The 14,203-nt window shown below is 37.8% G+C and overlaps 1 protein-coding gene across 8 annotated transcripts in view; it reads left to right on the top strand.

Moving 5' to 3' along the window:
- Positions 1-14,203, top strand: part of STXBP5 (syntaxin binding protein 5) — a 160,721-nt gene that overhangs the window by 68,843 nt on the left and 77,675 nt on the right. For all 8 annotated transcript variants that reach the window (XM_025294425.3, XM_025294423.3, XM_044924124.2 and 5 more), the window contains exon 9: positions 4,065-4,143. In XM_025294425.3, coding sequence (XP_025150210.1) covers positions 4,065-4,143 — 79 coding nt within the window. The remainder of the gene's footprint in view (positions 1-4,064; positions 4,144-14,203) is intronic.

The following is a 14,203-nucleotide window of genomic DNA, read 5'->3' as shown; positions in this document are numbered from 1 at the left end:
AATTATATCAATCTGCCACTCCTATTAGAACTTTGAGTGGTAGAGGAAGGCTGAAGGTCTGATGGTAGTCTTCTTCAGAACAGACTTTTAAATTCTTCACTGAAAGGTCATATATCTGAACAGATTGAAATCGAGGTTGAAATTCTTAGTTTGTTCCTTGTATAGCATGAGGGACTAGTTTTCAGATTTAAGACTCCTTTTTCCCACACCTTTTTTATTTCCTCATTCTCTCTCTCACCTCAAAAATCCAGTCTTCTCCACTGGCAGTCCTTTCCAGCCTCTTGATCTGATGTTCTCTGCTTAACTCTTTCAGTAGTCACTCTTTGGTTCTAATAAATTAGGATGCAAGAGGCTCAAGGTTCCATTGCAACATTATTTTCTGCATAAAGAGGGGAAGAGATGTTTCCCTAGGATCTTAAGGCAGGAGTATATGCTCTAATACCAGTTGACCGGTGTATATTTATGAAAACCTAATGTAATAAAGGTGAATTTCACATTAGTGGGGAAAGCTCTGGTGGTTCAGTGAGAATGCTGGCAGTTGTTTTTTTTGTTTAGTTGCTAAGTTGTGCCTGACTCTTCTGTAATCCCCATACACTGTAGCCCTCCAGGTTTCTCTGTCCATGCCATTTCCCATGTAAGAATGCTGGAGTGGGTTGGGATGCGTCCATCTTCCCGACTCAGGGATTGAACCCACATCTCCTGCATTGCAGATGGTTTCTTTACCACTGAGCCACCTGGGACACCAGTGCTGGCAGATGCATAACTATATCACAGCTCATCACATTATACACTTTAAACACTTGGTCTTTATTGTCTGGCAATTATAGGTCAATAGAACTACACAAATAGTGCTGAAACTATTAGAGAAAAAAATCTTACCTATACCAAAGTATACCTTAGAAAATTAATGTAATAAATGAAACTATAAAGCATTTACAAGAAAATGCTTCCCAAAGTTGTAATGGTATTTGTGTGGGAAGAACTTCCTAACCGTGAAACCACAGAAGTAGTGACCAAAAAAAAAAGTTTTTTATACACATATACATACATACATATGTCATTGTAGATAAAAAGGATCATATAATACCAGCCTCTTCTCCATAAACCTTCCTCTACATTAGCAGCCCCTTCCCCTTTCCTGCCTCACCGGATAAGCTATGTCAAAACTCTTGCAGATGTTCTTCCAAAATACATGTATTTCTAAAATCATACATATTTATAGACACATATAAGAGCATATGAGATGTTTTGGTCGTTGTTTTACATAAAAATAGAAATATTATTCTTTCTTGCATCTTTTCTTAATCCTCTGTACTTGAGGAAAATCCCTCCTTTCATCTGGCATAGCTCTTAATTCCTTTATTTTAATGCTTGTGTATCAACCAGTTGTTTGTCTCACAGTTCTTCATAATTTATTCAGCCATGCCTAATTGATGGATCGCTACAAATTATGCTGTAGTGATAAATTTGAAACTTTCAAATAAAAGTTTCAAATTTTAAACTGTATTTTCAGTTTCTGATCACTACAAATTATGCTGCCTTTACCTTTCTTGTACATATTCAATAGGAATTGATCCTTTTATTCCTATGGAATAAATGCTTAAGAATAGAATTGCTGCTTCTCAAAGTGGGCTCGTTTTATATATTTCTATTTTTCATAAATGCTCTCAGCCTGCTTTTCAAAAAAACTGTACCCTTCGCATTTTTACTAGCCATTTTATCTCTGTTCCATTGTTCTTGCCAGCAGTGGTATTATAACTTATTTTACTTTCTCCAGTGATTGTACAGTTCATTTTACTTTTCTTACTTTTTTTTTTTTTTTTTAAACTTTGAGTTTGCTCAGGGTCTCAGAGTTGGCCAGAGGTGAATAACAGGGACCTTTTCCTTTCCCAGGTCTTCCCTGGGCATGTACACTACCTTAAGTACAGCCTGGAGTATGTCTAGTTCTTAAGGATTTTTTTTTTTTAATTCCTGCCCCACCTCTTATTTGCCTCAACTAAAACCACAGCCTTAGGCAGGCACCATATTGCCAGCAGATTACTGTTATTTCTGTGATGTCTGGAGGTAGGGCTTTTGGTCTCCCTGAGCTGATGTCTGTTGTGTCAAATGAAATTGCCACAACATCTTGGGATTCGAGTTTTTCAGGAAGCTGCAGTTGGGGATAATATACTGATTGGGCTCTAGGGAAACTGGTTTTAATGGAACTGCAAATAAACTTGAGTCCTATCTCTTGGCTGATGCTATTGCCTTTTTAATGGCACCATGCCACAGAGCTGAGGCACATAGGGGATGGAAATAGCCCTTCATCAAAACATCCCAGGCCCACCCCCCACCCCAGGTTTTAACAAGGTTCGGTCATTTCCATTGAGTAGACTGTGTTGTGTTCATTTTGTGGCTTCAGTTAGTTGGCAGAGTTCTGAAGTGATTACCCTTAGTTATTTTGCTAGTATTTCAATTTTACTAAGTGAGTGAGTTCACAGAGGTCTCACTTAGTCACTCCGGAAATCATCTCCTTCTTAGTTTCTTTAGCAGTTCATAGGCATTGAACTTTAAGGTCATTTTGTCAAAATTCAAATAAAACTGTTGGAATTCTAATTCCATTAAATTTATAACGTAGTTTTGGAAGAAGTGCCATTTTAGGATCTTAAGTTTTCTTAAATGGAAGCATGATTAGGACTGATAGACTCAATTATTTAAATGTACACTTCTATGCAATTTTTTTAAAAGGTCTTAGAATTCACAGGTGACACTAGGAAAAGTGGTTGCAACATATGGACACAGTGTTAATAAATTTTGAATGTTAAATTTATTTTTAAATATAAAGAAGATAACATATAACCATGGGTAAAAGATATAAGCTATTTTTAAAGAAGAAATACAGATGACTAGAAAGCCAAAGAATTTTCACAGAGATTAAACAATACACTTAGCAAATCAGAAAAAAATAATAGCCTTGTTCAGGAAAGGTGGGACAAAGTACTCACATACTTTCTTCATCCTTTCTGGAATACAGTTCTACCTAAATATCTCTTTTCTTGGAATTAATCCTAAAGAAAAACATTAATTTATTCACTTATTAAATTGTTATTGAGTGTCCACCCTATGCCAAACAATGTCATCATGGATACATAAACAAAAAACACATACACCCTTAAAAATCTTTGCTTTCGTGGAGTTTACATTCTTGTTGGTGAGGCAAACAGCAAACAAAAGAAAATTAAAAATACGTTAGAATGAGCTAGTTCCTGGGAGGAAAAAGCTGGGAAAGAGGATAAGAAGTGTTGGGTTAGCAGTGTGTGTTTGGGGCCTTCACTAATAACATAACGGTGACACTGATTAACCTCTAAGAAACAGGAATCAGTATCTTATTTTCTTTTAAGTTTTTCTGAATTATTAATACAGTGAACATGTAAAACTTGTGGCGGATTCATTTTGATATTTGGCAAAACTAATACAATTATGTAAAGTTTAAAAATAAAATAAAATTAAAAAAAAAACTTGATAATAGAAATCAACCTTTTTAAAAATAATCAAAATTCTTTAACAGTATGAGTTTGACACATTTTACAGAGATTGGTTTATTTTAGCAGTCTCTTGGACATTACAATGGATGGATTTTACTTTAACAGAGTAAATATAATTGACTTTATTAGCAGAGGGATTAATTTTGCAGCCTGTCTCTTTGGGTGAAAATATGATTTAGACTTATTTTCCTCAAATAAGCTATATTAAAACTTGAATTCATTTAGTAAATTGAAATCCTATTTTCCGTATCTTTAAAACACTGCAAGAATGAATTTCTCTTACTAGAATGTTGTCACAAATGTTGTTGACAAGTTATTCATTTTATTTACTTTTTAGCACTAAAAAGTAAACACTTCACTGGATTTCAAACACTAAATTGATCATTTAAAATATCTTATTTTGTATTAAATACTTCTTTCAAAATTACTTTAAAATATTTCATGGTGGATTTCATTATATTTCATTTTATAAACTATCAATGTATAAGAATTTAGAGTAACTTAGAATTTTAGAATTTAATGCAGAAAACTATATTTTAGGAAAACAGTTAAAGGATGGGAAGAAGCCAGAACCATGCAAACCTATCCTCAAGGTGGAATTCAAAACGACTAGATCTGGGTAAGATTTTATTTCATTGACAATATTCACTGTATACAATTACTGAAATAGCACTGAAGACTGTCATTACTTTTAAAAACCTACTTTACAATGGTCCAGTTTTTAAATTTTATTCTTGCTTTATTTAACAAAATAACTAAAATTGGTAATTTCAGGATAAACTATTTCATGTATTCTCTGTCTTTAGTAGTTTTACAATATATCTTGGAAAGCTTGAATTACTTTTCTTGTCAAACTTCATATGTTCTCTTAGTCTTCAATAACTGTGTATTCACTAGTGAAAATTGTGGAATAAGCAATGAAGACAAAAACTGAAAATTTAACCTGTTAATATATATTATGTGTTAACATATATGCAATATGTGTTAATATGTGTTATGTGTTAACATATATGCAATATGTGTTAATTATGAAAGTTATATGTATTCTTCACAAATTAAATCTTATTTTAAGAATATTTGGCAATTTCAATAATAAGTACAGCTGTATATTAAAGGAAGAGTGTCAGTTGTATTTGAATAGATTAATTGACACTGTGACTCAAGGGTAAGATTTATATGGTTTTTACAATTTACATATCTTACAGATAGTTTTTTGTATATCTGTATATGTGCATGCTCAGTCTGTCTGACTCTTTGTGACCCCATGGACTGTAGCCCTACAGACTCCTCTGTCCATGGAATTTTCCAGGATACTGGAATGAAGTACTGCCACTTTTACAGGATACTGCCAGGGAATTGTCCTCCAGGGATCTTCCCAACTCAGGGATCAAACCTGCCAAATGTTACATTTTAAAATATAATAATGAAAACAAATAAACATTTCTTTGAAAATTCTAACCTCTAAAGGAGACCCTTTATGTTCAGGTTTTCTAGGAAAAGTGTATGGTTTTATTTACTAGAACTGTGTAAGAGTGTGAATTTAGGTAGTGTATATAGTGCAGTGGTTCTCAAACTGTGACCCCAGGAGCAACAGGGAGCCGTAGTATCGGATGCTAAGTCACGTCAGTTGTGTCCGACTCTGTGTGACCCCATAGATGGCAGCCCACCAGGTTCCCCCGTCCCTGAGATTTTCCAGGCAAGAACACTGGAGTGGGTTGCCATTGCCTTCTCCAGTCATGGATGAGAACTCATTAGAAATGTACATCTCACAATTCACCCCAGATCTCTGAATCACAAAGTCTGTGTTGTGTGGGTAGAGCCCCACAGTTGGTGTGGGTGGAGCCCGAAAGTGGTGTAGGTGGAGCCGGAAAGGTGGTGTGGGTGGAGCCCCGCAGTGCTGTGGGTGAAGCCCGGCAGTTGGTTCTCACTAGACCTGCAGGGTGCGCACTTAAATTTAGAACCACTGGGACATTTTTTTCATATGCCAGTTTAGAACCACTGGTTATTATAACTGGCTTGCTTTTCTTTTTAATCTGTTCTTTTCTCAGTCTAATTCTAGTCAACCTTTTTTATCAAGAGTTCAGTTCAGTCACTCAGTCGTGTCCGACTCTTAGCGACCCCATGGACTGCAGCACGTGAGGCTTCCCTGTCCATCACCAACACCCAGAGATTACTCAGACTCATATCCATCTAGTCATTGATGCCATCCAACCATCTCATCCTGTCACCCCCTTCTCCTGCCTTCAATCTTTCCCAGCAACAAGGACGTTTCAAATGAGTCAGTTCTTCGCATGAGGTGGCCAGAGTATTGGAATTTCAGCTTCAACATCAGTCCTTCCAGTGAATATTCAGGACTGATCTCCTTTAGGATGGACTGGTTGGATCTCCTTGCAGTCCAAGGGACTCTCAAGAGTCTTTTCCAACACCACAGTTCAAAAGTGTCAATTCTTCAGTGCTCAGCTTTCTTTATAATCCAACTCTCACATCCATACATGACTACTGGAAAAACCATAGCTTTGACTAGATGGACCTTTGTCGACAAAATGTCTCTGCTTTTTAATATGCTGTCTAGGTTGGTCATAGCTTTCCTTCCAGGGAGCAAGCGTCTTTTCATTTCATAGCTGCAGTCACCATCTGCGGTGATTTTGGAGCCCAAAAAAGTAAAGTCTGTCACTGTTTCCATTGTTTCCCCATCTGTTTGCCATGAAGTGATGGGACTGGTTGCCATGATCTTAGTTTTCTGAACACTGAGTTTTAAGCCAGCTTTTTCACTCTCCTCTTTCACTTTCATCAAGAGGCTCTTTAGTTCTTCTTCGCTTTCTGCCACAAGGGTGTTGTCATCTGCGTATCTGAGGTTATTGATATTTCTCCTGGCAATCTTGATTCCATCTTGTGCTTTTTCCCGCCCAGCATTTCTCATGATGTACTCTGCATATAAGCTAAATAAGCAGGGTGACAATATACAGCCTTGACATACTCCTTTCCCAATTTGAAACAAGTTTGTTCTTCCATGTCCGGTTCTGACTGTGGCTTCTTGACCTGCATACAGATTTCTAGGAGGCAGGTCAGGTGATCTGGTATTCCCGTCTCTTGAAGAATGTTCCACAGTTTGTTGTGATCCACACAGTCAAAGGCTTTGGTGTAGTCAATAAAGCAGAAGTAGATGTTTTTCTGGAACTCTTGCTTTTTTGATGATCCAACGGATGTTGGCAATTTGATCTCTGGTTCCTCTGCCTTTTCTAAATCCAGCTTGAACATCTGGAAGTTCACGGTTAATGTACTGTAGAAGCCTGCCTTAGAAAATTTTGAGCATTACTTTGCTAGTGTGTGAGATGAGTGCAATTGTGCAGTAGTTTGAGCATTCTTTGACATTGCCTTTCTTTGGGATTGGAATGAAAACTGACCTTTTCCAGTCCTGTGACCCCTGCTGAGTTTTCCAAATTTGCTGGCATATTGAGTGCAGCACTTTAACAGCATTATCTTTTAGAATTTGAAATAGCTCAACTGGAATTCCATCACCTCCACTAGCTTCATTCATAGTGATGCTTCCTCAGGCCCACTTGACTTCACATTCCAGGATGCCTGGCTCTAGGTAGTGATCACACCATCGTGGTTATCCCAGTCATGAAGATCTTTTTTGTATAGTTCTCCTGTGTATTCTTGCCACCTCTTCTTGATATCTTCTTCTTATGTTAGGTCCATACCATTCCTGTCCTTTATTGTGCCCATCTTTGCATGAAATGTTCCTTTGGTATCTCTCATTTTCTTGAAGAGATCTCTAGTCTTTCCCATTCTATTGTTTTCCTCTTTTTCTTTGCATTTTCTCAGAGTAGGATGAAGAATCTTAAGATTGCTATTAATTCTCCTTGATCCTCTTTAGCCTTCCTCTGGGACCCAGAACATGTATTGTGCTCAGACAAAAGGTTGAGTGACCTCCAAGAGATAGCATCTGCTTAATTAACTCTGGCATCCCTCACTGTGTGACCTTTGGCACTGAGTTCTTTGACTTCTTTGTGCTGGTTTCTTCATTTAGGACATAGGTGAGATAATAGGTCAAAAGTTTGTTGTAATGAATTGAGTGAGATGATCATGTTTTCAAAACATTGCACACAGTGCCTGGTACATTATAAACTTTCTATGAGGGGTTGCCCTTATTTTTTTGGGAAACCTCCTACTACTAGTTGCCTTTTTTTTTTTTTGCTATATTTGTCTTGTGGCAAAAGTACATCAGTAGATAACATGACAGCAAAGGAGGGTGGGGTGGGTGGGGAACTAGGAAAAAAAAAATACCCTGTGCTTGTAATACAACGTAAAATGAATTGTCTAAACATTTAAACTAACAGTGCTGCTTGTTCTCTGAATTATCTAATCATGTTAACAACTGTGGTTTGGCAACAGAGGCAGACATCCTGGGAAGATTTTTCTCTTTGTGTGTTCTACCTGTTCCCATGTTCATTCCTATATATTGGGAGTATTTGTAAGTTGATGATTTCTTCAGGATGGCAGGGATAATTCTCCTTTCTTCGGATCAGAAACATAAAGCAGTCTGACTCTTTTATATGCATTCATGGTGGTGGTTTTGTCGCTAAGTCATGTCTAACTCTTTGCAACCCCATGGATTTTACCTCTTTAATCTCCTCTGTCCATGGGATTTCCCAGGCATGAATACAGGAGTGGTTGTCCTTCTCCAGGGAATCTTCCCAACCCAGGGATCAAGCTCAGGTCTCACGCATTACAGGTGCCACCAGTGTGCATTTGCAGGTGCTGTTAATACAAGATAAATCAATAGGCTAGCCATCTGGTAACAGTTCTGTCCAGCTTTCCAGTGTCTTTTTCCACCAGGGATAAAATTTTCAGTAAATTAAATAAACTCTTTCTTTAACTCCATGATTCGTTTCCTTGTGATAGCTCACCAGAATTGCAGTATGTACCCAACATTGAGAACTGCTGCACCACGAGAAGGCTCACCCCCTTTAAGCAAGCTGGGCAGCACTCAGCCTTTCCTGTTCCTGGCAAGTGTCTTGGGCAGGTGCCCACAGAATATGTTCTGTCAGTTTATGTTGGAAAATCACCAGATTTTGTTAGAAGGGCTGTCCTCCCCTGCTCAGGATCTACCACGTCATCTTTTCTTGACCTGGAAATAATTCGAGGCCGAAAGATTGCCTCACATCCTCTGTAACTCTGCGTAGATGTCACTACTTTTCAGGCTGTCTTGACTATGCAGACTGGATCGTGTCTGCTAGTAATTACTCTCAAAGCATGCTGTTTTTTTTCCTTTCTAAAACTTAGATCTGTCATTAGTAATGAAATTATTTACTTAACGCATGCCTTTCCCGTTAAATATTCAGCTTGATGAAAACACAGGACATACCTGTCTCACTTTTAATTGTCCAGGCACAGCACTATTGAACATGAAGAAGAAGATAGACAGGTGTATAGAAAAGTGCAGCCATGAAGAATTAGCGTTACCTATTAACAATAAGAGCTAGCTGTTACTTTTAAAGATAAACTGACAAAAAAATGAGTCAAGATGTTGTGTGCCTTTTATTTTCTAGTAAAGCATAAATTACTCCAGGAGAAACAAGATTTTCGCTTAGGTAAAGAACAGTGACAATTTAATTAATATAACATTTTAATAGCACCTTTATTAAAGACATGCAGCTATTCTTTACATGTGCTGTGCTTTTAGTTGCTCAGTTGTGTCCAACTCTTTGTGACCCCGTGGACTGTAGCTTTCCAGGCTCCTCTGTCCATGGGAATTCTCCAGCAGGAATACTGGAGTGGGTTGCCATGCCCACCTCCAAGGGACCTTCCCAACCTAGGGATCAAACCTAGGTCTCCCACACTGAGGTGGATTCTTTACTGTCTGAACCATGGCCCTTGACCAGTTCTTAATAAAATTTCAGAAAGTAAATATTAAGTCAATTCTGTTGAAGTTATTTCTTTGAAAATCTAATGTGACTCAGGTGTGAAGTCGTGCAGCCAGTGGTGCTTGACCAGTGAGTGTGAGTGAGTGAGCTCTTGAGCCAGCTCTCCTGGGTTTGAATCCAGCCTCGGCTCTCCACTGGTGTGCAGTCATCAGCTAGGCTTCCTGTGCTTATTCTATCTCTATAAGATGGGAATAATGGTAGTATGTATGTCAGAATTGTTGTGAAGATTAGAGACTTCCCTGACAGCAGAGTGGTTAGTACTTTGCCTGCCAAAGCAAGGCGGGTGGATTCAACCCCTGGTCAAGGAGCTAAGGTCACGCATGCGTTGTGGCCAAAAAAGGAAAACATAAAACAAAAGCAATATTGTGACAAATCAATAAGTAGTTTAAAAATAATTAAAATAAATTTAAAAAAATTTTATGAAGACTGAACAATATATATAAAGCACCATTCATAGTACCACCAGGTTGCGGGGAAGCTTCTCTTGTTAGGGAACCTAAAAGTGAATATTACCACAGTCAAATATGGCAGTTACATTTGGAGAAGCACATCTAAGAGATTCACTGAATCCCTTTTGTCATAACACATGCTATGACCAGCCTTTTGTGTACAGGGCCAGAGAGTAAATACTTTAGGCTTTACAAATTGTTTGGGTCTCTTGCAGTTATTCAGCTCTGCCACCGTAGTCCCAAAGCAGCTATGGGCACTCATAAATGAATGAATGAAAAAGTCTTACAGTAAAACTTCACAGACTTGAAAATTTGAATTTTCACAAAATTAAAAATTTTCACAAAATATCATTATTATTTTGTGTGATTTTTTTTTCAACTTTCTAAAAACATAAAAACCATTCTTAGTTTGCAGGCCATACAAAAACAGGCCATGGGTCATGGTTTGGTGACCCTTCATAAGCACACATGCATACACATGATATATTTGTTAACCTTTAAGGAAAAGTTGGGATTTTTGTGTTTGATTATTCCCTAACTGTATTCCTCACTCCCATTCCTGGTGCCAGAACATGTTTTCAAGTAGTTTTGTAGATACAGTGATTTAATTTACTGAGTGCACTAAAAGCTATAGGTAGATTACCTATATAATATAAAAGACCAGATTACAATAAAAACTCAGGATATGCTGGTGATATTCTGGTTCTAAAAATATCTAAAGATATATTTCAGTAACTCCCACAAACTTGATACCACTGACTCCCACTGCTAACAAGGCTGTGTTTCTGATGAGAGAATCCTAACTTTGAGAAGTCCCAAAACAAACTCCTTGTACATGAAGTAATTTCTCCGGAACATGGGCTCACTTTTTATGATTTTTAATCCTTCCAAACTTTTTGCGGGGATTGGAAATTGATTTTATTATTAATAAGTCACATGACACAAAAGGATAAGGATATTCAAGTGGAACTAAGGCACAATGGAGGCATAGACAACTGGAAAAAGAGGCTGCAGAATCAAAACAAGCAATTTGTCTACACACACACATACACCCCGCACACCCCTCAAGCCCTCAGCCCATCAGATAAGAATCCACCTAACATTAAAACAGTGAGTGGGACCAGATAATCTGAGGTCTGGGAGCCAGTGAGGACTCTAGGAGAGATTCAGATCAGATCAGTAGCTCAGTCATGTCCGACTCTTTGCAACCCCATGAATCGAAGCACGCCAGGCCTCCCTGTATATCACCAACTCCCGGAGTTCACTCAGACTCATCGAGTCAGTGATGCCATCCAGCCATCTCATCCTCTGTCGTTCCCTTCTCCTCTTGCCCCCAATCCCTCCCAGCATCAGAGTCTTTTCCAATGAGTCAACTCTTCGCATGAGGTGGCCAAAGTACTGGAGTTTCAGCTTTAGCATCATTCCTTCCAAAGAAATCCCAGGGCTGATCTCCTTCAGAATGGACTGGTTGGATCTCCTTGCAGTCCAAGGGACTCTCAAGAGTCTTCTCCAACACCACAGTTCAAAAGCATCAATTTCTCAGCGCTCAGCCTTCTTCAGAGTCCAACTCTCACATCCATACATGACCACAGGGAAAACCATAGCCTTGACTAGACGAACCTTTGTTGGCAAAGTAATGTCTCTGCTTTTCAATATGCTGTCTAGGTTGGTCATAACTTTCCTTCCAAGGAGTAAGCGTCTTTTAATTTCATGGCTGCAGTCACCATCTGTAGTGATTTTGGAGCCCAGAAAAATAAAGTCTGACACTGTTTCCACTGTTTCCCCATCTATTTCCCATGAAGTGATGGGACCGGATGCCATGATCTTCGTTTTCTGAATGTTGAGCTTGAAGCCAACTTTTTCACTCTCCACTTTCACTTTCATCAAGAGACTTTTTAGTTCGTCTTCACTTTCTGCCATAAGGGTGGTGTCATCTGCATATCTGAGGTGATTGATATTTCTCCCGGCAATCTTGATTCCAGCTTGTGCTTCTTCCAGCCCAGCGTTTCTCATGATGTACTCTGCATGTAAGTTAAATAAACAGGGTGACAATATACAACCTTGACGGACTCCTTTTCCTATTTGGAACCAGTCTGTTGTTCCATGTCCAGTTCTAACTGTTGCTTCCTGACCTGCATATAGTTTTCTCAAGAGGCAAGTCCGGTGGTCTGGTATTCCCATCTCTTTCAGAATTTTCCACAGTTTATTGTGATCCACACAGTCAAAGGCTTTAGTGAAGTCAGTGAAGCATAAGTCTTAACAATTCTTATATGCTTACTTGAGATAAAAATAGCATCTTAGATCTTACTGTTTTCAATACCCTTACTTAGATGGCTTGGCTTTCAAGCACCAAGAAGAAAAGAATTAGTAGATACAGTGAACATTTGTTACTTGCTTACTATGCGTCAGATATTCTCCTGTGCAATTTGAATGTATTATCTTTCATAATTCTCCTAGCAGAACTATGACTTGGGTACTTTTATTGTCTGCATTTAGGATTATAGATAATGAGCCATGGAAAGCTTAACTGGCTTGACCCATGAAGTAATAGAGCGGATTTTGAGCCCAGGTTGACCCCAGAGCTGGAGCTCTTAATCAGTTTACTGGACGTGCTCACAGATAGCCTGGGTTAGGATTGGATTATACTAATCACTCATAAGTCACTCAGTTCACCAAGAACTGCATTCTTTTTTATATTTGCTAGCTTATCAGATTGTCTTTTTAAATTTAGTATTAAATCATACTTGGTACACATAATCACACTAATGTGAGCTGAGGAATCTGTCTGTGCCTCTTAGCCTGGATAACTTAATGCAACTAACCCTAGCTACTCATGACCAGAGAGCTTTGTAGGTTGCTTCAGGCTGCAGATTTAATTCTAACCTGATGATACCCACTGTTTTTTATAGTATCCATGCATGATCATAGCATTTGGTCATAGGCACATATTGTGGAAAATTCCACAAGCAGATTTATATTTAATTGTACCTAATGGGAAAAGACCTTTCTGAATCCACGGACTCTTAAAATTTCAAGTGTCTCATCAGATAACCTTCCCTATTTACTTGTTATTTTTACAAGTAAAGTTTCAATCAAGTCAGCAAGTTTTAATCTCAGATTGGCTGATTTTCATCTTATCACTGTCTTCAGAGACATTCTTATGACCCACTGCAGATTTATCTATATTATTTTCATTCTCTCAAAAGTAAAACATTCTCTCCCAGTCTTACTCTTTAAACCTCATACCTAACTAGTATAAGTTATTATTCACTGTCTTGATTATAACATAACTTTTGACTTACAGTGGTTTAACATTATTGTATAATCCTGTGTAGCTAGAACACTGAGACTACTGGATTGATAGCTGTTTCTTCTGACATCAGAACACTTCATTTAGTAGCTATATAAGTATATGCTCAAGATTGGGTTTTGTCCATGGCATCTGTCAATTTAAAGTACTAAGATTTTCCTGTTTTTAAACATCTTTATTAATTTTTAATTTATTACAGCTAAATTAAATATTATATCCATATTTAATTAAGTCTACTGATATCCAAATCCATTTTTCTGTTATTAGCAAATTTTACTTGTTAACTTTCTTGGAAAGTAGATGTGTTATCAAGCCTTCAAAGTATATTTAACCAGTGGCAGTTGCTAAAAAGGAGGTGATGTTGCTTCAGTATGAAACAGAGCAGCATATACAGGATGCCTCCCTGACAGCTCAGAACCCTATAGCACCAACGCTCCCAGCACTGGTGTTTTACCTTGAAAGACGCTAAAATAAAATAGAAATGAAGACTAGCAGACTCCAAACAGGGGGAATGGAAATTTAAGATAATCATAATCTTGAAGTGTTTCTAGGAAAGGGTAAGCAAGCACTGTTTACTTCTGTAGAAAGATAACAGAAGAAAAGTTAGGAGATATATATTGTATGAAAGATTAACTTGTAAAAAGGCACTTGAATAGTATCATTTCAAACGTGAACCAGAATGTAGGGACGTTAAAAGAAAGAAAAAGAAATGAATGGATTCATAATGGAAAACCTTCATGTAGAACATGTGTTTAATGAATTCACCAGTAGATATGTGTCATCAAGAAGAGTAAGGTGCAGATTCTTTATTTTTTTTTTTGAGAGTAGAAAGCAGTATTTATTTATTTTGGCCATAATGCATAACATGTGGGATGTTAGTGATCAAGCCCTTGCTGCTTGCGTCAGGAGCGAGGATTCTTAACCACTGGTCCACCATGGAAGTCCCAAGATGCAGATTTTTATTTTCACTTTAAATTAGAGAAGACCTCC

The sequence above is a fragment of the Bubalus bubalis genome, chromosome 10, assembly GCF_019923935.1.
Source record: "Bubalus bubalis isolate 160015118507 breed Murrah chromosome 10, NDDB_SH_1, whole genome shotgun sequence".
NCBI lineage: Eukaryota > Metazoa > Chordata > Mammalia > Artiodactyla > Bovidae > Bubalus > Bubalus bubalis.
The sequence above is the reverse complement of the archived record's forward strand: the minus strand, read 5'-3'. Positions and strand labels throughout refer to the sequence as shown.